The sequence below is a fragment of the Triturus cristatus genome, chromosome 10, assembly GCF_964204655.1.
Source record: "Triturus cristatus chromosome 10, aTriCri1.1, whole genome shotgun sequence".
Taxonomy (NCBI): Eukaryota; Metazoa; Chordata; class Amphibia; order Caudata; family Salamandridae; genus Triturus; species Triturus cristatus.
This window is the reverse complement of record NC_140593.1, coordinates 344684247-344709613: the sequence shown is the minus strand read 5'-3', so window position 1 is coordinate 344709613 and position 25367 is coordinate 344684247. Positions and strand designations below refer to the sequence as shown.

The 25367-nt window shown below is 44.4% G+C and overlaps 1 protein-coding gene across 1 annotated transcript; it reads right to left on the bottom strand.

Moving 5' to 3' along the window:
- Positions 1–13061: 13061 nt before the first annotated feature.
- EIF1B (eukaryotic translation initiation factor 1B) lies at positions 13062–24933 on the bottom strand. Its single transcript, XM_085631555.1, has 4 exons — positions 24623–24933; positions 23948–24111; positions 16021–16122; positions 13062–13388 (listed from the first exon to the last, which is right to left on the bottom strand). Exons 1-4 carry the CDS (start codon positions 24651–24653, stop codon positions 13344–13346), a joined length of 342 nt encoding a protein of 113 aa, XP_085487681.1. The 5' UTR covers positions 24654–24933; the 3' UTR covers positions 13062–13343.
- Between the last annotated feature and the right edge of the window lie 434 nt (positions 24934–25367).

Genomic DNA, 25367 nt, shown 5'->3' with positions numbered 1-25367 from the left:
CTCCAACTTACACTGGTAGGTAGAGGCAATATTTTAAAAATGAATATTCTACCTAGAATACTATATTTTTTTTTAGATCAGTCCCCTTAGAGGTGACTAAGGAGCAACTTCATAAACTGCAAACTGTATGTGTTAAATTTTTATGGGCCCCAGGTAGACCTAGAAGGGCTACACGGTTAATGACACTACCGAGAGAAAGGGGGGGCAGGTCAATACCCGATTTTACATTCTATTATTATGTGTGTTTCTTACTAAAAATGCGTATACTGTTGACCGGGGAAGAGGTCAGTAATGTCGCAGAAGCCCCATCAATCTTCTATGTATTACTTGGGGCGGAAGTAAAAAATTGTTTAAGGAAGAGGATGGCAGCTATTATAAGAGGACACGCTTTAAGATCATGGAGGCAGTCTTTAAGGTTTGGAAAGCTATTCGGTCTCAATTCTCCTTAACAGGGATTACATATTACACTCCTACTAATGCTGTACGCATCCCGCCTTCCATCTTTTGGGATCAGGTGGTTAGAAACTGGAGAAGCAAAGGTATTGGGCAAATGGGTGATTTTTATGATGGGCATGGGCTCTACTTATTCTTTTCAGATTTTGCGATACAATATAAATTATCCAGCACGCAGTTTAAGTTTCTTCAAATACGGGATTTTTTAAGTAGGAAAAAAAACCTAGTACCAGTACGTCATAAATTAATCGAATCAGTTAAGCGACAGGAGAGAATTGGTGTTTTATATAAAATGTTACATAAACAAAGGGATCCACCCACGAGTACAAGAGATCACTCGATTACTCAATATGTATTCCACGGTCGTGGAGAATACACATTATTTGTTTAAATACCCCTCAAACACCAAAAGGGCCCTTGGTGTCATGCTTCATCATAGGGGTCTTCCTGCCCCTCTACGGGACAGGGCGTGCTACAACCTACGAATACGCGGGAGCACTGTTGTTAATGAGACAGCTATGTGTGATGCGGGGGTGTGAGAGTAAGGGTCAGGAGTGAATAAAGAGTGAGTTAAAAAATACCTGGCTCTCAGGTCTAGGAAAATTTATTCTGCCGGTCGAGCTGGTATTATTAAAAGGTGGGGTGAGGAGGGTGTAAGCCTCAATGAGCTATATCTCCCAGTGGTGTCGACATGTTTCGAAGCTTCCCCAAGCTTCTTCGTCAGGACCTTAAGGATCCCTTCCTGTCACTAAATGTGTTGTGTTTATAACAAAAATGAAAAATTAAATGATATGTAAAAGGAAGTAAATAGCCTCCACGGAATAAATGCCTTAATAGGTCTTACATAGTCCTATTAACCTAGAGGGAATAAAAGGCGAATTAATTAAGTAGGAAATAACTCAATCCATTCCGTGAGTATGGTGATCTGTAAAAAAGGTGAAGGGTGCTGGTCTCTTTAACGCTATCGATAACGTTATCACGTGATCTGTGGTGAAGTCACTGTGTGATAAAAGGACATACAACATAAAACATAACACACACACACAACAGAGGGGTATTTAAACAAATAATGTGTATTCTCCACGACCGTGGAATACATATTGAGTAATCGAGTGATCTCTTGTACTCGTGGGTGGATCCCTTTGTTTATGTACTATTGACTGGGAGGAAGTATCCACCTCCACCACTCGTTGAGTGGTACCTCTCTACTCCCCCCCTTGTTTTTCTTTATATGATTGACAGCGTACAGCTGTGGGAGTTCATTTTGTTTTTTTGTATCTCCAGGATTGTCTGGCATCAGTGCTACTATTAGTAGCACTCAGATACATTCTCTCTACGTGAGGCTATTTACCCCCGTAGATTAGGGGCTATCTACCCCCCTTTTTTTGGTATAATAAGTGCACATTAGACCACCACTTTTTTATGACACTGGACACATAGCAGCTCAGGACAGACACACACACACCTCTTTCATCCACACCACAATCATATTCAAAGAGAGACCAAGATGGCAGACAATATGGGATTAACCTTCGCAGATGACGAAGTCGAAAGAATTCTGGCCGCCATTAACCCTTTTGAGGGGCTGAGCAACACTGACCCAGGGCCCAACAATGCTGATTGGGATGAACTGGCCAACCTGAGGAGAGAACAGATCAGGACTGCCTTACATGGACTATTAATGACTGAATACCTACGGGCCAATGCAGCCCCCCAGGGTTTGATAGTTCGTAACGAACCGTTTATCTTTCAACAAGATAAAACCTTTAAACGTGATTGGTCACTAATTTCATGGCACTGCACCAGAGATTGGTTGGTGCTAATTATAAAAACAGCAACCAGACTAACACAGGAACTGAAGGTTGAGATTCTAAACCTAGAAGTCCGTTTGAAGGCTTATATATCCCCGAGTGTCCTTAAAAAACGCCTGGAGGAACTCAACCAGGAGATAACTGATTTTGAGATGACATTGAAGCAGAGTAAATATAACAAACTCAAGAAGGATACTGCACGGTTCAGTCACGAACGTGTATATCCTTACACACGAGAAGACTATGTCCCTAAGAATCAGAATCAGAATTATGATGATGACTCCTCTGACACTGGCTCAGATAACTCTAATTCGAGTAGGGGTAGTGGCAAACGGTTCAATAGAGGGAGGGGTAATTACAACCAACGCCCTTTCTATCAAAGGGGTGGTGGCTGGAACGGTTATCAAGGACCCCCGACCTACCCCCCATTTGCATATGGTCCACCTATGATGGGCGGACCGTTCCCTCAGTGGATACCTCCACCACAAGAATTTGAGTATAATTACACCCCACAGCCTTTTTTAGGGGCTCGCCAAGGGCCACGAAGAGCACGGAACAGAGGGGGATACAATGTCCATTGGTCTGCACCAGAGACCGAGACCCCACGGGTCTCAACCAGGAGCATGACCAGCAACATGCCCCCCCAACCATCAACGAGTCGAAAGTGAACCTAGTGGTCAATCTCACTGATCTAACCCTAACACCTACACAAAGCAGGGTCCTTGAGAGGGGACTCGGTTTCGTGCCCACCAATCGATTCGATAAATTCAAGACCCTGACAGAGATCAATGAATTCATCCGTAAATTAAAGTTGAGAGTGTTTTTCAGTGATCTACCTACTACGGAAATAATGAGAAAGGACACAGGTCTCCGTAATAAATCCACTTTTGTACCCCCCAATTCTGCACTACCGGTGGAGATCCTTGCTTTTGAGAAGGCAGTGATGGGTGAAATACAGGAGATTCCAACTGAGAACAGTCAAACCTTTCATAACACCACAAGGGAAGAAAAGGAGGCCATACGTGAATTGTCCATGAACCATGACATTATCATCAAACCAGCGGACAAGGGGGGAGCAATTGTGTTACAAACTACAGTCAATTATGACATCGAATGCAGGAAACTACTAGACGATCGTAGGAACTATGGCATTCTACAGATAGATCCTACCGAATCAATCAGGATTAGAATCGTCACGATGGTGGAGGAAGCTTTGGCAAATGACTGGATTACTAAGAAGGAGGCGGAGTTCCTGGTCAATGCCAACCCCAGGATCCCGTACTTCTACACGATACCCAAAATCCATAAGAACTTGAATTCCCCCCCCGGTAGACCTATCGTCTCTGGCGTAAATTCTATTTTGGAACCACTGTCCAGGTTCGCGGATGCGTTCCTTCGACCATTGGTTCAAGGTACCAGCACCTACCTTCGTGATACTAAGAATGTCCTGCAAATACTACAGGACATTGAGTTTGACCCCACTAAGAATTTACTCATAGGACTTGATGTGGAAAGCCTGTACACCAGCCTCCCCCATGATGAAACATTACTCATTATCGAGGAGGTACTCTTTTCTGCCCCGTGGGAATACCATACACCACGCAATCTGGTGATGGAATGCGTATCATTAGCACTTACCCGTAATTTCTTCATGTATGGTGATGACATCTATGAGCAACGACACGGTACCAGCATGGGGAGTACCTTCGCTCCTAGTCTAGCGGGTCTTTATGTACACCATCTCGAGACAAGTAGAATCTTACACACAATGAACCCCTTCCTGCCGCACATCAAAGTCTGGAAAAGGTACATAGACGATGTTCTGGTCGTGTGGGAAGGTGATATAAACTCTACTGACGCTTTCATGTTGTGGCTCAATCAACAGAACATGTTCTTGAAATTCACACACACTGCATCAGCTCAATATCTGGTGTTTCTGGACCTCAATATCTACCCGGAGCAGGGCAGATTGAAAACCACCACTCATTTTAAGGCAACAGCCAAGAATTGTTTACTCCTGTTTGACAGTTTTCATCCCCGCCATCTAAGGATAAATCTACCCTATGGTCAATTCCTCCGTCTTCGGAGAAACTGCACAGAGGTCAAAGAGTTCAAAAAACAAGCATCCGAACTCCGCCTGAAACTGATCGAGCGTAACTACCCCGAGCAGATCATTGATAAGGCCCTTAAGAGAGCAAGGAATAATAATAGAGAAGCACTCTTGGAAGACAAAGTGGTCACTCAAACTGATGAAAGGCCTATCTGTGTGACCACCTTTAACACACACTCCAACAGGATCACTAAGATAGTGAATAAACACTGGCGTCTGCTCAACAGTTGTGGCTTGCACATCACGAAACCCATGTTTGCACACAAGAGGGGTCGCAACCTTAAGGACATGCTTGTCCACACCAGACCCAAGAATACGTCCCAGCCAAGAATTGAGGGTCTGCTACCTCCAGTACAGGGTCATCATCCCTGTGGCAATTGTAATACTTGCCCACTCACCAAGAAAAGCAGACATATTCAATTCCGCAATGGCGAGAAATGGGACCAGAGGAATTTTACCAATTGCAATAGTAAAAATGTTGTTTACTTAATCACCTGCCCGTGCGGTCTTGAGTATGTGGGTATGACCACGAGACCCATCAAGACACGCATTGGCGAACATCGGAGCAATGTCAGATGTGGGCGCAGTACTACCAAAATGTCCAACCACTATATCTCTAGTGGACATGGCGTTAATGATCTAATATGGACAGTGATTGAACAGATGGGCAGCGAGCATGGCCTTCTGGAAAAAGAACAGCGTTGGGTTTTTCGCCTGGGTACTCACATCCATGGATTAAATGACGATATACCATGGAACCAGTTCCATCTTTAATAATTCCCATTGCAGATTGAATGGCTCACTATCTGGAGCTCTAAAAAACCTCACTGGAGCTCCCGGGTTTCTGGGGGCGATAATTTCACAGCTGTAACTATCAGATACCTCTCCATCTCCAGTGGGATTGTTCCTCCCTCCTAATGTTATAAATGTGGGTTCCATCTGTTTATTTTGGGAATTAATCTATATCACTGTGCTCTTTTCGCACTCTGTCAGATCCCCACTAATGATATCGGGCTGAGTAATCTATCACTAATGTGAACCCTTTCTTTTCTTTTCTATGTGAGGTTATACCACTCCCTCCATACACATAGACTGAGTGCAAGTTTATACACCCCTTGCCCTCTACTATTACGCTCTCCCACAATCCCTTTGGTCACTTAACCTGCCAATCTTTCGACCTTTTATGTTGCATTGATATAGAATTCATGCAGGCACTTAGTTTGGACACCTATGTCCCTAAGGTCCATCTCCTATAAATTCCAGGCTCGATTTGGGTTCTCTGGGTGACCATTCCGATCACGAGTCTCAGTAAACTACAAACAACTTCTTCGACTTTCCTTGAGGAAGCCTAGACAGGTAGATAACCATAGCATTTACTCTGTCTCAGTTCCTTTGCAATTTGTTTAGACAGGCATTGTATTTAGGCACCCCGGTCCATCCCCTTGGGTCCTTCCACCTTCAATCCTGGCCCTGTCAATCGGTGGGAATGACCCGGACGGTCTACTTCCGTTTCCGGGTCCTCGCGTGCAGAATCAGCGCGCAGTGGGCATTCACTTTTTTCGCGCAATTTCCCTAATTGGTGCGGCTATTTAAACATGGCACCCTCCGATTCAGTTCCATCGACGGAGCCGACCGGGGTGGTTGATCTGGCGGGACACTGATCCCTGGAGTCGTAAGTACGGCGTTTCAGTGGGGAATTGGTAATTCGTTTGACGACGCTAATACTTTAATCATTGGCCAACTTTGTCCTCTCCGGCTCCTCTCTTCATGCAGGTGGCCTACTTGGCACGCCCACCACTCGGTTTACGAGCTCATGAGGTTACTTATCTCCTGATAGCAAGTATGTCCATACCTTTGTGATGATCTTTACTGTGACATGGATATACATTGAACTATTTTCTAGAATAGAGTGTGTGCTTTCTGTTGTGTGTGTGTGTGTTATGTTTTATGTTGTATGTCCTTTTATCACACAGTGACTTCACCACAGATCACGTGATAACGTTATCGATAGCGTTAAAGAGACCAGCACCCTTCACCTTTTTTACAGATCACCATACTCACGGAATGGATTGAGTTATTTCCTACTTAATTAATTCGCCTTTTATTCCCTCTAGGTTAATAGGACTATGTAAGACCTATTAAGGCATTTATTCCGTGGAGGCTATTTACTTCCTTTTACATATCATTTAATTTTTCATTTTTGTTATAAACACAACACATTTAGTGACAGGAAGGGATCCTTAAGGTCCTGACGAAGAAGCTTGGGGAAGCTTCGAAACATGTCGACACCACTGGGAGATATAGCTCATTGAGGCTTACACCCTCCTCACCCCACCTTTTAATAATACCAGCTCGACCGGCAGAATAAATTTTCCTAGACCTGAGAGCCAGGTATTTTTTAACTCACTCTTTATTCACTCCTGACCCTTCCTCTCACACCCCCGCATCACACATAGCTGTCTCATTAACAACAGTGCTCCCGCGTATTCGTAGGTTGTAGCACGCCCTGTCCCGTAGAGGGGCAGGAAGACCCCTATGATGAAGCATGACACCAAGGGCCCTTTTGGTGTGTGAGGGGTATTTAAACAAATAATGTGTATTCTCCACGACCGTGGAATACATATTGAGTAATCGAGTGATCTCTTGTACTCGTGGGTGGATCCCTTTGTTTATGTACTATTGACTGGGAGGAAGTATCCACCTCCACCACTCGTTGAGTGGTACCTCTCTACTCCCCCCCTTGTTTTTCTTTTTATATAAAATGTTGCCATCATCTAAGCCCGATGATTTAGAGAAACACAATTTAAAATGGGCTAACGTTTTGGGTGTACATGAGGTGTCCTTAGAGAAGGTTATTATGGCTCAAGAAGGAATATGCTACTTACCAGTATGCATCTGTTCTTGGCATGTAGAGCTGCAGATCTGTACACTTTTGCATAGATCGCCATCTGGTGTTGGGCCCGGATGTTTGCAGTTTGTTTTTCTTCTTGGACAGTCTTTGGAAGTCAAGAGTTCGGTGACTCCTCCTTCGGTCCGTACTGCGCATGGGCTTCGGCTCCATCCTCAGATTGTTTTTCGCCAGCAGGGAAAAGATGGAGCGTAGTGATAATAATAAGAAACCCATGTGTGTTGTATCTAAATAAGATAGACTGGAACGGATACAGGTAGCCGGGGAGGCGGGTGGGCGTGTACAGATCTGCAGCTCTACATGCCAAGAACAGATGCATACTGGCAAGTAGCATATTCCGTTCGAGGCATATGAGCTGCAGATTGTACACTTTTGCATAGATTATATAGCAGTACCCAGCCCTAGCGGCGACCACCGGTATCCGTTGCAGCGGTTTGAAATAGTGTCTTTAGTACAGCCTGGCCCACACTAGCTTGTTGCTTGGAATGCACGTCTACACAGTAATGTTTTGTGAAGGTGTGCGGTGTTGACCATGTGGCTGCTTTGCAGATGTCATCTAAGGGTATGTTCCCTAGAAACGCCATAGAAGCCTCTATCTTTCTTGTAGAGTGGGCTTTAGGTGGAACAGATAATGATCTTTTTGCTTTGCGATAGCAAATTTGTATGCACTTTACAATCCACCTAGCTATCCCGGATTTAGAGATGGGGTTGCCTTTATGCGGTGGAGAGGAGACAAACAATTGTTTAGTCTTTCTGAAAGGTTGCGTTCTTTGTATGTAGTACAGTAAAGCCCTTTTAACATCAAGTGTATGTAGAGCCCTTTCTGCAACAGATTGAGGTTGCGAGAAAAAAAAACAGTAATTCCATCGATTAAGATGGAAGGGGGAAATGACCTTGGGCAGAAATTTTGGATTTGTGCGAAGTATCACCTTGCTGTGATGTAGCTGTAAAAAGGGTTCTTGTATAGTGAACGCTTGTATCTGAGTAACCCTTCTAAGGGAAGTGATAGCTACAAGGAAAGCTGTTTTCCAAGTGAGGAACTGTAGCTCACATTTATGCATTGGTTCGAAAGGCGGACCCATTAGCCTTGTAAGAACTACGTTTAGATTCCATACAGGGGAAGGTGGTGCCCTGGGTGGAATTACTCGTTTAAGGCCTTCCATAAAGGCTTTAATAGCAGGCACTCTGAACAGTGATAAATGCTGTCTGTTCTGTAGGTAAGCAGCAATTGCTGCTAGGTGTAGACGTATGGAAGAATATGCCAGGATACACCTTTGAAGATGGAGCAGATAGCATGTGATGTGCTGTATGGATGCATCTAAAGGGTTGATTGTATTGTTACGGCAGTAAACAACAAATCTCTTCCACTTTGCGGCATAGCATGCTCGAGTGGTAGGACGTCTGGCTTCCTTGATAATGTTCATGCAATCAGGGGGAAGGTTAAGGTATCCAAATTCTAAGATTTCAGGAGCCAGATCGCAAGGTTGAGCTGAGCTGGGTCCGGGTGCCTGATTTCACCATGGTTCTGTGTTAGGAGGCATGGGGACAGGTGCAGTTTTTGATGTGGTACCACCGATAGCTGTAGTAGTGTGGTGTACCACGGCTGCCTGGCCCATGTTGGGGCTACCAGAATGAGTGTGAGGGAGTGCTGTTGTAGCTTCCTTACCACTAATGGAATTAGCGGGAGAGGTGGAAAGGCGTATGCAAATTTGCCTGACCAGTTCATCCATATCGCATTGCCTTTGGACAATGGGTGTGGGTATCTGGCGGCGAAGCTTGGGCATTTTTTGTTTTCGTGGGTGGCGAAGAGGTCTATCTGAGGATGCCCCCACTTGTGGAAGAATGGGCGAAGAACTTGTGGATGCAGTTCCCATTCGTGCATTTGCTGCGTTTGTCCGCTGAGCAGATCTGCCATGGTGTTTTGTATGCCTGGGACGTGTTGTGCCAGGAGAAAGATTTTTTGTGGAATTGCCCATCTCCATATGCTCTGTGCTAAGCGGGAGAGCTGGGGAGAGTGTGTCCCCCCCCTGTTTTTGAATATAATACATTGCAGTCATATTGTCTGTGCGAATGAGGACTGCTTTGGCTGAAATTTGTTTCTGAAAGGATTTCAGGGCTAGAAAGATCGCCAATAGCTCCAGATGGTGGATGTGGAGTAATTTTTGCCGTGGCGTCCATAGACCTTGCACTGTGAGGTGTAGAAGGTGCGCTCCCCAGCCGGAGAGCGATGCGTCCGTTGTTAGAATCACCTGAGGAACCGGGTCCAGGAACGGCCGCCCTTTGGAAAGGTTTGTGGTGTTCCACCACTGCAGAGAGATGGGTGCGGCCGTCCAACACCAGATCCATCAGCTGTCCCTGGTTCCACTGCCGTGCTAAGCACTCTTGGAGTGGACGCATGTGGAGTCTTGCATGAGGCACTATGAAGATGCAAGATGCCATCATCCCTATTAGCTTCATAAACACTATTGCTGGGAGAGAGTGCTGAAGAATGAATGTTTGGCGCAAGGCTTGTATGCTTGCGATTCTGGCTGAATTGGGATAGGCTATAGCTTTTGAGGGGTCTAAAGTGGCCCCGAGATATTGCTTTGAGTGAGATGGTATGAAGTGGGACTTTTGATGGTTCACCGTGAAGCCTAGCTGGTGGAGCAGTTGGATGGTGTTGTTTGTATGTTGCACACACTGGTCGTAGGACGCGGGTTTGATCAGCCAGTCGTCCAAGTAAGGGAAGACGTGAATGTGTTGTCTTCGGAGGTGAGCTGCTACTACCGCTAGGCATTTGGTAAACACCTGTGGTGCGGTTGTGACCCCGAAGGGGAGAACCCTGAATTGGTAATGCTGACCGTCCACCACAAACCTGAGGTACTTCCTGTGAGAAGGGTGTATTGGAATATGAAAATATGCGTCTTTCAAGTCCAGTGTAGTGAGAAAGTCTCCCTGACAGAGGAGTGGGAGAACTTGTTGGAGGGTGACCATATGGAAATGGTCCGAATGTATGTATGCATTTAGAGGCCGGAGGTCTAGAATAGGCCGTAGGATCTCGTCTCTCTTTGGTATTAGAAAATACAGAGTAGACCCCTAGATTTTCCTGATTGACGGGGACCTGCTCTATAGCTTGTTTTTGCAGGAGGGAGATTACCTCCTGTTTGAGCAGTGTGGTGTGTTCTTGTGACATTGTACGGTGCCTGGGTGGAATATTGGGTGGGGTAGATGTTAGTTCGAGACAGTAGCCTGACTGAACAATTTGTGTCACCCATTTGTCTGATGTTATGGTCTCCCAGGTGTGAAGAAAATGCCGTAGTCTGCCCCCGACTGGAGTGGAATGGTCTGGGGGAAGCGGGGGAAAGTCATTGGGCGGGTGGTGTGGCAGAACGGGTGTTGTTGGTTTTGCCCCTGCCTTTATTATTGTTTCCCCTATAGCCACCTCTCTGATAGCCCTTTAAGGTATTCTGAGGAGGGGACTTGTAGGAAGTAGAGGCGCTATCGGCAGAGTAACCTCTGCCTGTGCCCCGAAAGGAGGAACGACGAAATGAACGTCTAAGGGTATGGGATTGTAATGCCCCCATAGACTTTGGTGTATCCGTGTCCTTTTTCATTTTCTCCAATGCTTCGTCCACCTTTGGACCAAAGAGGTGTTGTTGGTCAAAGGGGTGATTTAATATAGATGCCTGGACTACTGGCTTAAACCCTGAGATTCTGAGCCAGGCATGACGACGAAGCAAAACACTGGTGTTTATAGCTCTAGAGAAGCTGTGTCTGCTGCGGAGGGCACATTTAATTGAGGTGTTGGTGATGAGCTTTCCCTCCTGAGCCCTGTGTTTGTCTGGGAGGTGTTGCATGATAGCCTCCAGTTCATCGTAATGTGCTCTATCATAACGTGCAAGCAGAGTTGTGTGTTGGCAATGCGCCACATATTTGCGGCTTGCGAGGCAGTGCGTTTACCAGACGCATCTAAGAGCTTTGACTCCTTATCTGGTGGTGGAGCCTCCCCTGAGGATTGAGAGTTAGACCGCTTCCTAGCTGTGGATACCACCAATGAGTCCAAGGGAGCAGGTCCTTTAATATATGCAGGATCTGTGGGGGCTGCTTTATATTTTCTCTATCCTGGGGTTAAGTACCCTAGCTCTGACTGGGTCCTTGAACACCTCTGCAGCATGTTTGGTTACCCCTTTTAGCATGGGCAATATTGCTGTGGCCTTATCTTGTATGTCAAAAGTGTCCAGTAGGAAATCGTCCTCAACTGGCTCGCTATGTAATTCTACCCCATGGTAGTGTGCCGCCCGCTGTATTAAGTGGTGGAACCCCAGGGAGTCCTCTGGAGGAGGTGGCCTGGATGGATAAATGTCATCCTGAGGCACATCTGGAACATCAGGGTTGTGGTAATCCTCCCATGGGTCTGGTGTCGTGGGGTCTAATGGGGCGTCTGCCGGATCATAATCTGGATCTCCATAATCAGGGTCTGGAGATGGGGTGGGAGAGCGGTGAGGCAAAGGTGGTGGAGATATGGGAGGTGGAGGAGGTGGAGAAGGTGGAAGAGGTGGTGGGGAGGGTACTCTGAAGGGGGATGTGGCAGAGTCCTTCCGTTTTGGCGGTGGAGGAGGATCTGGCTTGTGTAAATGTCTTTTTGGAAGACAAAGTTAAATCACCAGTCTTTGGATCCTTTGTTAAAATTTTTTGATAAGGATCAGGTGTAAATAGTTCTGGCACCGAATCGTCTGTTTTTCGATTGAAAAGACTTGCAGGCGGGGCAGTCTCGAGCCTCGTGTTCGGGAGAGAGGCAGAGGTTACACACCTGATGCAGGTCGGTGTGGGGAAATTTAGACCCACATTTGGGGCACTTTTTGAAGAGAGTCCTTTCCATCGGCCGAGACCGGAGTCGAGGGAGGCCCGTAGGCCGGTGCCGATGTCTGGAATCGAGAAGTGCCGCCGAGAGAGATGAAGAAGATGATTTTGTCTTAAGAATCTCGATGGACAAGGATTTTCCGTCGAAGGTCGAACTGGAAAGGTTCAAAGCCGAAGCACGAAGTATCACATCCGAGCCCGATGGCGGAAAAAAACAATCTGAGGATGGAGCCGAAGCCCATGCGCAGTACGGACCGAAGGAGGAGTCACCGAACTCGTGACTTCCAAAGACTGTCCAAGAAGAAAAACAAACTGCAAACATCCGGGCCCAACACCAGATGGCGATCTATGCAAAAGTGTACAATCTGCAGCGCATATGCCTCGAACACATTCTTATCAGCAAACCTGAAAGCTCAATTTTCCAAAACTGCCTTCAATTTATATTATACACCTGTAAAGATGTTGAAATGGAGCGGGGGGGGTAAGATGGCAAGAGCTTCCGTTGTGGGAATGATAATGCGGACTGTTTACATATATTTTATGCTTGTAGAAAGTTGTCATTGTATATTACCAATATTGAAACATTTTTGTCTGTAATGATTGGGATACCTATTAGCATCACTGTAGCCATGATGTTATTAGGTACTGGGTCCGAGTTGAAGCTTGGGAAACCAATGTATAAACATCGCTATCTGTTGTTTTTGGCTAGGACTGTTGCCAGTCTGTGTATCGCGGCAGCTTGGCTGCAAATGGAGGCCCCTGTTTTCGATGTATGGCGAGCCAAAATGTAGAATATATATAATTTAGAATGGTTTGTTTTCTGCTCAAGGAAACGCAAGATGGGTATTTATATTTGGGGGACCTTTCATGAGTATATGACTGCTTAAATTATGTCTATACATTCTGATACTGTGAAAAAAAAAAAGCCGTCTGTACACACTAAAATTTAACATTCATGGTTTAATACAACAAAGACATTTTTTAATCAGGTGAAATTAACAATCCACATTACATTTCCATAAGTCTTATGTTACCATCTGACAGCAGTTTTCTTGTGTGTTCCTAGACTACATACTACGCATCTTCTGTAACCATGCAAACACGAGTCAAACTTTTGATGGTTGGATAGGTGAAAAGTCCACTCATTTCCGAGAATCATTGTGACAGCCAATTGGGCAATATTAAAACATGCACTATATTTCATGTGGTGGTGGCAGACATTTCAGAAACCATGAACCTTCAGCTGTTCTTCCTTGACTATGCCAATCTGAAACAGAAGACAGTGTTACAAATTTTCAACTAAACTTGAGCAGTCACTGTCAAACCAATGAATATTAAAAGTTTGCCTATTCAAAAACCGAACGCTAATTACAAGGGACCTTCAAATGTCATTCCATGGATTCTGGATGGCACCTACACAGCCTGAAAGAATGTGCCTACATCTTTGACATTCAGGTAATAGTAACAAAAAATACATACTATCACAGGGGAAGACTGTCTCAAACTTCTTATGCTTGCTGTTACAGTATCGACACATGCACATTTGCATGCCAAAGCACAACTCCTATTCAAAGTCTCGCACAAAAGCATAGTGATCCCAAATCACAAATGATATTAAATGCAGCAGCCCCTCTCCTCTGCAACCACAAACTAATCTCAATCTGACTACATGGTACTAATGCACCTGTCTTGAAGTCTGGGCTGGATATGTATACATATGAGAAAGCAGAACCTGCCCAATTACCATAAATATAAACTATTATTTCCTACAGGAACATTTGAGTGGACATAGCCTGCATGAAAAATAGTTAAACCTAAGGAAAAGTTTAGCTTGTACTGCATTGTGCCAGTGAAGACACTCGCAGTGAAATTGCATGCAATGCACCCACAAAATAAACATGTGGAGATTACCTTGAGATTTAATTCCTACAACAGGAGGTATGGACCCAAAGCTGCAGAGGTTGCAACGTAAGGGAAAGCCCCTATAATACACTGGGCATAGCAACAATTTAATGGGGTTTCTGTAAGTTGCCAAGCCAGGAAGAGGGTCACTCTGGAAGAGAAACTTCTGTAGATCTATAGTTTGCGTTTCAACCCTGGGAATGACCACACGAGTCTTCATTGGGACATTGGTCAATTTAAAGCTGAACAAACTGGTGTTCTGTCAGAAGATGATGAATTAGTTCTTGCAGATTGGACCTGGGAAACTTCAATCTAATGGTAGTTTAAATAGGCAGGCGAATAGATGCAGCGCAAGCTAGATTCCTGTGGAGAATGCCTGGAGACCACTGTAAAAAGGATTATGGAAAGGCACGAGGGTCAGAGTCAAAAAGAAGCTATGGTGGTCATCCCTTTATCTACAGCCTTAAATACAAGAATCAGCTGTTTATCGGGCTTCATATTGTATGGTCTGTGTTCATAAAAGAACATAACTTTTTATTCTTAATCTCTGTAATATTCCATGTATGAATAATTCCATTTGAATGGTTACAAGAGATTTTAATTTGCTTGCATACGCTTCTCCGGGCCACAGCACCACCCACCCACATATCCTTCACCAGAACCAACCTCAAGTTCAGCACACATAGCATAACATGTGTCAATGCAACAGTGACCACACAACTGAAATGTCTGTATTGACATAAAAGCATTCTCTGCCTCACATAAATGATGTATGCCTTGAAATAGCGGGTATGGCGAACGGGATTAAGCACAGACTAGGACACCAAGTACAGCAGTGAGTAGCTTGTAACCCATTAAGCAAGTATAAAACTAAATGAAGAATTCCATTCATAAGAAGGTTGGGGTGGGAGAGAATGTCAAATAGAAGCAGTCGTGCAATCCATCAGATCCTAGCAAAGATACTTCAGTACACTCTGATCAGACTATGAATAAAACAAGCAACTTAAGTTCCAACGAGTTCATCATTCTTTCATTCTCAAATATGCATCCAGTTCTTTCTGGCAGGTCAACGGAAATCTCATCTGCCTAAGCAGAGAAATTTTTAAAGATGATTCACATTAATTATCCTACTTCAATGGTTATGTGTTTATTTGTTTACATACACTTCTCCGGGTCAGAAAATCTCCCCTTATCTTTTTCTTTCTTTCCAGTATGGAAAGCGAAGATCAGGGTCAATTTTGAAGTGCTCATATACTAACTGCAGCCACTAAGGCGATTGGTAGGTTTCTTTGCACAAGGTGGCATGGTGTTGTGCTGCAAACCCTGCCTGTGGTTACAATGATGCACATGTCAGTGGAGCAGCTTCAAGGGCTGTGTAGCTGGATTCAACGCACACCAAGAGCAGGAGCCACATTCAGGCCTTAAAATGGAGCTTCAGTTGTTAAGATTGTGGCTTTACAACTTCCCCTACCTGTTTCTCACCCCTAGAATAAGAGGGTAGAGCTGTAGGTGAACCTGTTCATGCAGACATGTTGGCTTTGTGGGGGCATGGGATTTGGATATCCTGAATTCCCTACATTGATTCATCAACAGAGCCAGTGCTTCTGTTCCAGAGGGATTTGAAAGTTATCCATTTTCTCCCAACCTTGCACCTGGCTTTGTCCTTCGCAGCAGACCATCTCAATCTTAACGATGGACGGATTTGTTCTCTTGTGAACACGGATTTTATAAATTTTGGGAGAGCACCCACATCTGGTTGCCTTATTTCCTTCAGAGACTATGCCCTGCAGAAATAGGGAGTTGGTGGAGTTATTAAATATATCTATATTTGTTTAGTATGTTGTAACAATTTTAACTTCTAGAATTTCACACAGTGGTAATTCAGCCGATTGTTAATAGCAAATAAATTAAATGACCATACAAGAACGCAGTAAACAGTGCTTTACATAACATGCATTTAAACTAGAATTACCTAGAGTACTACATTTAAAGCTCACCTCCAAGAGGAACTGACAAATATTCTTCCTCTGATCACCTTGCAGCTGAATAACTTCACCGTATTCTGGATGTTCGATCACTGTACCATTACAAGCAAATTTCTGCAAGAGACATTTATAAGAATTGGATTAAAAAGGTTACTTTACCACAACTGATTTGTACTCATGACCAATAAATACTACAAAGATCTTATAGCTAACTTGTCAACATAGATGGAGGAGCCAGGGCAGAGCGCACCCAGGCAACACTACATAGCGTGACATGCTTGGATTTGTTGCCAACCTGATCCAATAGTGTGTATACATACAGAAGGAGAATAATACCACTTTGCAGTATCTTCTTATGTTTATAATGTTCCCTTTTACCTAGTTCCTAGCTGCTCAGCCAGTGCGAGTTTTCTGTGTGGAATGTTGGTATAATGGCATGAGTGGAATGCTTGGGTGCCTGTGTGTATGAGTGACGACAGTTGAAAGATGGGCTGAGCAGCAGGCAGGCTGCACCTGGTGGGGCTGCTATCACTGTTCTTATGGACTTAATAAATAACTTAAGACACTACTCAGCTACGTCTACTATGTCACAATGTCACATCTATGCATGGAACTTACTTGTTACACACTTCTACAAAACCACTGGCAGATCTTGACATATCCTGCCTTATTAGTATACCACTTTCATTCAAAGTCATGGTAGACCATTTGAACAAAAAATATATAGCAATTAAGACAGAACATTTGGCAGAACGAAGGGACCACCTAATGGTAAATACCAGTCAAGAGGTGCATTGCAGCGTGAATACACTGTACATACAGACGAGTCAAGTAAGAATATTGTGCTGAAGTGGCAAAGCAATTACAAGAGTCCGTCCAACTAGACTGGTTTGGAATGCTTTAGATTCCCATGTGTGACAGCTGCCCTACCATACCAACACCATACTCTTCTCTGATGCTCCAATATGCTTTGCTCCTTTCCCGATTGTGTTGTCACCTGTGTTTAATGCCATCTATCTGGTTTGCTCTGTATTTTAATAAGTTAATGATGTAGCAAGGCCTAGTCCTGGTTCACGGTTCCTTTTCAATAGGCTGACTCCTCCAAACCAAATCTGCTACCGTGTCAGCACGAGCTGTAACCTAATGGTGAAAGAAGTCTTAAGGCTATTAAGCCGCATGCCGGTAGTAGCACTAGGACTGCACATGTGCTGCCATATGCCAGTAAATATGTCCAGTGTCTGCCTGCAGCTAAGGTAGTGCAGTCATTAAAAGCTCTAACAACAACAGAAGAGAGTGAAAAACAAAGAAGTGTGTAACGGCATGTGCAATGAACACATGGTAGCGTGAATCTGATTTGTGCTACTATAGTAAACAACTGCAGCATGTTAAAGGTTTGGAGACTGAGAAAGCCCAACCCAACAGGGACACAAAAATTCTACTTAAGCAATCCGTCACCACAAACCACTTCCCAGGGGGGAAAAAAAGTTATACTTCTTAAAAAGTACTGAATTGTATTGCACTGGAAATTATTCAGCATTACGTTGAGGTAGAAATCACGCAGCAGTGATTAGATCATAACGTGGGTCAAATGTAAAAGGCCCTATATTAAATATACCCACTTATAGGCACTGAGAAGAACACTACAAACACAAAGTAGGTCTTCGTTTAATGTACAAACGATTAAAAACAGACTATAGACAACAGGAGCAGTGCAATTGTGACTCTTGCCTTCAACTGAGTTGTTTCGATTTCCATTTTTTAGTAGTTTAGTAAACGGGATTTGGCAGTGCAAACTAGTGGCTTTTCAGGCCTCTAGCTACAGTGCATGTGCGCCGGGCGCGGGCACCATTTGTCTGCCTGGTGATCACTTTTGCGGCCGCTTTGATGTTCTCAATGAGCCGCGAGGCCACGGAGAACATTAAAGCGGCCGCGAAAGTGCACACCATATGCTCTGCTCGCACCTCTCTCCTCCCTTTTCAGAACATGGTTCGCGGCGCACGCTTCTTTTCTTTTACCAGTTCTTTTCGGTATTTCATTCTCTCTAGCTCCAACAGAAATTATTTCTTGAGTCTTTTTTTCTTTTTTTCTTTCAGTTTGAATTACTCTTTATTTCCCCATAATAATTTGCTATTCTTGTTTTTGTTGGCATTGGGAACCCCATCACACCAGCTACTCACCCTTCCCTCAAACACGTGCTTACCTTCTTCATGATCATGCCCACCCACGCTCACAAGTCCTGCTGCTTGCAGTTCCCTGACCTATGTTTGTATATCTCAAAGTTTTTTAAATAAAGATTTGTTGATGGAAAAAAAAAAATCTGTCTTGGATGGATGGCTTTCACCCCATTTCTATTCTTTTTGGAACGCCTGCTGCTTAAAAAGCTGCAAACTGCGTTACCCATTTGCACTCATTTCTTTCCTCGCATGTTCCTTTTCCTACGCTGGTGTTCACGAAGGCATTGATAATCCCTACTGTCTGCCTGTTAACAGCTTCCCCCACCCCCACCCTTCAAGCACACACACATAGCTGTGGGCTTCTCATGGCTGAGAGACCTTGCACTGCGAAACCCCCCTCCAGCACTCCCCCCTGCCTGCCTCGGTTTACTCCAGCAGCGGCGGCATGTGCAGGTGATTAACCCTTTCTTTCCTCCTTGTTTTAGAAACTCCTAAACCATTAACTCAAGAGTTTAAGCTACAAAAGCGTATTTAAATTCTTCAGCGTATGCACGTTCATAAGACAATTGTCTGCAAGGTTCAGTTAAATTGCGTCTACGAATTTGCATGATTGTTAGCCACTTGGGGTCCTATTAGAGATAACAGTCCAGGAGGCAGGGGCGTAGTGGGTCTGGATTGTGTTTCAGACCGGTATTTGAGCCCTCTTCCTGTGCATGCAATTACTACTTCTCAGCCCCGTAATGAACAAGCATTGGCATAGCCAATAGGTCTCGCTTTTGGGACCTTATAAGTATTTAGTTATGCAACTGTTGCATGGCTAAACACTTAGAAGGTCCCAAAGGCGAGACCTATTGGCTATGCCAATGATTGTTCTTTTAAAAGGCTGAAAAAGTAGTCTTAAAATTGAACCACAAGATGCGCCTGGCTACGCGTACTGGAAATGAAAAGTCGATGGAAATGGCGCGAGCATGGGTGGATCTAGTGAAACACCCAAACGGGGACACTGATACCACGTTTGAGGAAAGGGGCGCTGCACCAAGTGACTGAGCCTGGAGGTTCTTGATAATGTTCTGATCGGCACAGGGTCTAGGAAGTTCTGGCTGAGGGCTTCTGTCACTCCTTTCCATGATAGTATCCCCTGGGATGCAGGGGGGTCTTGGTGCATGATGGGTGCGTCTGAGGTGCGAGAATGGGAACTTTAGGTCAGCGGCATGCCGGGGGGATGGGGGCAGGCTGCTGGAGTTTGTTTTAATGGGAGTGGGGGTGGATGACCATGAGACGATGAATCCTGATGGGACGCGCTCTTTTGCATAATACGCTGAGCACGGGGAGGGTGGCGGGATAATGGAAGAATGTACAAGTTGTCTTCCCGACACGAGCCGTTGATACTGGAAGGGGTTGATTGCCCTTAAGACTGCACGCAACGGAGTTCGCTGCCCTGGATTTTGGCTGCATCTCATGCTTGTCACTGTTTTCAGAGGGTAGATGCCCTCTACCCTGCTGCAAAACTATAGAAAACAATTGGTTCTGTTGGGAAATGCAATTGCTGTGATACATGTATTCAATACAAAAGAAAAGATGTTTCACACTTCTTTTCAAAATGAAACAACTATTTCAGTTAAGAACACACAGGAAGTTGATTCTCATTTTTATGAAAAATATAAAAAGGCTGTCACAAATACAAGTAATTGCTAAAATACAAAAGTGACTATTGTGAGAAGGTGACATGTGGTGAGGTGAAGAGTACACTAAATACAAAACAGACAAGTGACAAATAAAAAAAATTGTTGAACTTTTGTCCTGTTTCGATATTTAACACATGCAATACAAAACCCAAAATTAATTTCCTATTGGTCAAGAGAACTGTGTGGACATGCATGATGGAAAAGTGTCAACGTTTCGACCCTGGGCACGGAGTGGATTGTTAAGAGTCACTGCAGGTCTTCCCCAGGGCTATGAAAGGAGAGGTGGACAGCCAAAAGGTCAAGACGTGATGAGGCTCCAATATGTGAGTTCAATCACAGTGCATCAATGTGGGAACTCTTCTTAATTGAAAAAAATGAAAACCTCCTCCACCATCCCGTTGGGAGTCGTAATAGGGGGCGATGCCACCGCAACACACGACATCTACCAGTTGGTTGGAGTCCTGTACCAATATCTTCAATTTGTAAATGCAGCCAAGAAACAAAGTCGAGTGCTTCAGAACAGCAAGCGCCTTGAGGAAGAACAGACGCTTGCTGTTCTGAAGCACTCAACTTTGTTTTTTGGCTGCATTTACAAATTGAAGACATTAGCACAAGACTCCAACCAGCTGGTGGATGTTGTGTGTTGTGGTGGCATCGCCCTCTATTAAGAATCCAAGGAGGTGGAAGACTTAATCTTTTTCAATTAAGATGAGTTCCCACATTGATGCACTGCGATTGAACTCACATATTGGAGCCTCATCACGTCTTGACCTTTTGGCTGTCCACCTCTCCTTTCATAGCCCTGGGGAAGACCTGCAGTGACTCAACAATCCACGCCGTGCCCAGGGTCGAAACGTTGACACTTTTCCATCACGCATGTCCACACAGTTCTCTTGACCAATAGGCAATTAATGTTGGGTTTTGTATTACATGTGTTAAATAACGAGACAGGACAAAAGTTCAACAAAATTATTTATGTAGTTCAACAATTCTTATTATTTATGTCACATGTCTGTTTTGTATATAGCGTACTATTCGCCTCAGTCACCACGTCACAATAGTCACTTTCGTATTTTCCCAATTTACTTGCATTTGTGGCAGCCTTTTCATATTCAATATTTTTCAAAAATATAACAGTAAATCAACTCTACCTGAACTGAAATCGTTGTTTCATTTTGAATAAGGAAGTGTGAAACGTCTTTTCTTTTGGATTGAATAAATGTATTACAGCAATTGCATCTCCCAACAGAACCAATTGTATTCTTTATTATCAATACCCAGGTCCTGAGGGATACCGGGTTGCCCCATTATCCTGAATACTGCTGCAAAACTAGGCACTTTCAGCAGAGTGCTCCATTCCTTTTCGACTTCTCCCAGGAGTCACAGAAATGCGCTGAAATAGCCCCCTGGTAACATTTTCTGACACCGGGACACTTTCGGCAGCACCTTCATGTTGTATGCTTTTGTTCCAAGCAGCAACGTGGAGGCGGGAAAGGGGCTTATAAGATTCCAGCTACGCCCATAACAAAAGCGGGAGATAAAGGACCATTAAGCCTCTTTGTTGGGAGCATCCTGGCGCCTCACACCTAGATGCAATGGAGGGGAAATAAAGGCACAGATGAATGCTTTTAACTTTATTCAGCACCTGTATATAGGAGATATGCATACACTGCAAAATGGGTTGGTCACCCTAGGATTCACACAATTTAAATATCACTATCTTGTTTTATTTCTTTAATAGCCCTTTAGCACTACTCATCCAGATTAAGGGAGTCAGAGCGCTTTACATCACAAATACAGATTATACACTGACAATAAATAGTGAGTACATCAAGATAAAGGATGTGTTACATAAGACAGAGAGGGTTATAAGGTGTAAGAGCCACATGCCCTTTATTCCTCATTGTGCTATATTAGAAAAATTACAATTTATCAAATTCATCTGTATCTTTCCACTATGGTGGCCAGACACCCTTGGCCCCCCTCCTACACCAGTAGCCAAAGCTAAAAATGTGGGGGGTCATCATAGATGAGAAACTCAATTTTAAGTCTCAGATTTCTACGGTGGTGCCTTCCTCATTTCTCACCATTACAACTTTATGTAAGATTCTTCCATTTATCCCTAAAAATACCAGAAAAACGGTACTGACCTCTGGTTTTATCGGAATTGGATTGCTGCAATGGCCTTTAGATCAACCTGCAATCCAACCTACTCAGAAGACTGCAAGCGGTACAAAATACCGCCGCTAGACTAGTTCTGGATGTTCCAAAATACCGGTCCATTAGGGCAGGGATTCAGGAATTGCATTGGCTGCCAGTTGGCCAGCATGTTAAATTCAAGGCTCTCTGCATCACACAAGACTTTACAGAGAAGGCCCACAATTAATTTGGGACCCTTTCAGCTGGTATTCTCCAAATAGACCGTTACACTCGGCCAATGCCTACCTGATGCCCACCTCCACATTTAAAAGAATGAACCGCAGAGGGGGGGGGGGGGGGAAGGGGGGGGGGGCGTCTTCAGGTACAGTACTATCAAGGAATGGACCTCCCATCCACTTTCTCTTAGGAGGATTTCCTCCCTGCTTGAGTTTAGGAAACCACTCAAGACATGGCTTTTTAGAAACTAGCTTTTTCTAACAGCATGTGAACCGGAAGCGCCCATACACCCATGGGTATTAGAGATCTTTATAAATTGTTATAACATAACATGCAAGTAACAAAACGATGTCGGTCTTGAAAGCAGTAACTCCACTATTTACATAAAATAGAAATATGTCATCTGCACGTTACATAATGTGCTTTGCAGGAGACATATTAACCCTCAATGCTACCATGATTCAATACTAGAACTAGGCAAAACAGATCTCTCCAGTAAATATGTTGACACTGCAACCAATCAAGCAGAACGGATTTACTGCCATGTTCCTCTTTGTAGACAATTTCTTTGTAGCGGGGACCAAGAAAAAAAAAAAAAAAAAAAAAAAAAAAAAAATGTTCAAATAGAGGACCAGCTTTTGCGTCGGAGGTGTCAATATTTTGGCACAACACCAATACAAAATCCAATTTGTTAACCTCTTCAGCGCTGCGCGGATTCCCGCGCGTTGCTGAAAGTTCTGAGCGCGGGCGGGGCCATGACGGAACGGTTCCGTCATAAGCACAGCCCAACCGACGTGCATGACGGAACCGTTCCGTCATCGGCGTCGAAGAGGTTAAATATTGAAATGTACTCATGATAGAGCTGCTAAACATGTGAGGTTTTAAGATCTGATGTAACTTCCTGTGAGGTCATGGGTTGTGATGTCACTTCCTGTATCACCACCCATTCTGCCCTACTTGGTGAGCCCCCCCCCCCTTTTTTTAGGCGTTGTGCCCGGGACAAAGCCAGTAGGTCTCCAAAATGAGCTTTTGGCTTTGGATGTCCAGTAAATGGTCGCCATAAGTTGGCAGGGTATGCCCAGACGTGGGTCTCTTGCTCACTCTGCCACTGGATTTAAGCTAGCCTGGCTGAATAGGGGTGTTACCCCGAAACCAGTCCCAAGATGCTCGTAGTCCAGGGAAGACATGGCTTGGCAGTTTGGGTTGGACTGTTCCCATGAGGCACAGTGTCAAGACTGATTTGCATATAGCTGTGTCTGAAATGGGGTGGCGAAGTGAGCCAAAGAACAATGATAGATTCAACCCAGCTCTGTGACTGGGGCGAGTGTCTGAAAGTTTCAGCGCTCCGTCCATCTCCTTGTGTTTGCAATGGATCCAAATGCCACTGTTTTTAAAGACAGCTATTAGGTCCTCGAAGATGTGGTTTATTTTCAATTACATGACAACAGGTATTCATTACAGAAACACTGGTTCGAGATTAAAGATCACCTTTCTCTTGTCATGCCATTAATTGGGTTTTACTGTTAGTACAACTCAGACAGCACGCTCATTATAAAGAGGAATAATAAAGTCAAACGTCCTGAAGTTAGCTATGCGCTAGCTTTAATGTGACCGAGTACGGTGGTGTAGGGAAAGACCGGCGTGTTGAGACCTAGGCTACAGTGTACCTTGTGCAATGTAATTTGTACTTTAGCCCTCCTTTACCTTTTTGAAAGCTTTCACAAGTTTCTTTTTGTCGTAATCATCTGCGATCCCTTGCACGGTGGTCAGCGTCTTGCGGCCGTTCCGCTGCTGGATCCTTATGTGAATGTAATCCTCTGTCCCTGCCGGGAGTAAGTCGTCACCCTTAGTTGCATCGGCAAAGGGGTCTATAAAAGAAGACACAAACACATCGCATGTGGAAAAAATATTGACCTGTTTAGAGATATACCACCGGGTTTCTTAAAATATCCATGGAACGCCGCCTGAAGGCAAAAAGATTCTGTCCCAGCGCTTTCCCGGGTCTGATAAACACGGGTATCGGGTTTCTAAGCTGGGGATTGCATCAGATTCGTAGCAGCCGCCCTATAGACGAGAAAAGGAGCGCCGAAAACAACAAACCGATCACTGCAAGCCATAAACAAACAAGACACTTTTTACAGTTGTTAAACCATTTCTAAAACATGCAACTTTTGTCAAATTAAGACGTACTCGCTTAGTATGCAGCAAGAAGGTTTTTTTTTTTAGGGTGGGGTGTAAAACAAAAACAGAGTAATGTCGCCTCGCTTCTGCAGTTGCGGCAGAAACATCAAGCCAAATAAGAAAATTCGCTGGGCGACAGCAGCATATATAAGGAAAACATTACAGCAGAGCCGTCTCGAGTAAAAAGCCTGACCTTACCGAAAGAGCTGAGGTTCTGGATAGTGGACATGCGATAGTATTAACAGAACGCGGCAGCAATGAAATAGAGCGGCGCGGGGTCTCCGAAGCTCGTGTTCTCCCTGAATGGGTCCGGGACGCTGCGGGCTGGCAGTAGAGTGAGGTCGAAAAAAGGAAAAACAAAGATAACAACGAAGCAGGAAAGAGAACAGCTGAGAGGATTCAAGAACGGATTCGCTTCTACCATAAAATGGCCGCCAGCCCGGACACCGACGCCCTTTCGCTGCCTGCGGTCACGTGAGACCAGCCCCTCCTTCTCCCCTCCTGTATCCTAAGTCCTCCTGGGAAATGAAGTTCGTCTATACAACGATACATTGTCGCATTCTTTACTGTGACATACATTGACCATAGTGCAATGTGCGAACGCTGTCCCCTCCCTCTCTATGATAGAGAAAATGCGGAATAGAGTGTTCGGTTTAGTCTATCCTTCCGTGTGAGTTGCACTGGGAAGCTTCGCTGCTTTTATTTTGCTTAAATTATTGTTTGAAGCCGCTAAATTTGTTGGTAGGATCACTTTTAATCAGAATTAAGTTATATTTTATTAAATTCTAGACGAGCAGTTCTAGAAATATGTTTAACAGAATAGTGTTTTTATACAGTAAAGTCAACTCAGCTGTTTGACTGTGTTTTTTTCAAATGGAGGAATCTGTTGGGTATTCTTCTTTCTCCAAGCTGTTTATTCAAGCCATCGGATAGGCTTAATTTA

Bases quoted from the DNA above. Each gene is read 5' to 3' on its own strand.
- EIF1B (XM_085631555.1), bottom strand. From the start codon at position 24,653: ATGTCCACTATCCAGAACCTCAGCTCTTTCG. The intron at 24,112-24,622 runs GTAAGGTCAGGC...CTTCTTTTATAG, and splicing joins CCAGAACCTCAGCTCTTTCG to ACCCCTTTGCCGATGCAACT. The intron at 16,123-23,947 runs GTAAAGGAGGGC...TGTCTCTTGCAG, and splicing joins TTGTGAAAGCTTTCAAAAAG to AAATTTGCTTGTAATGGTAC.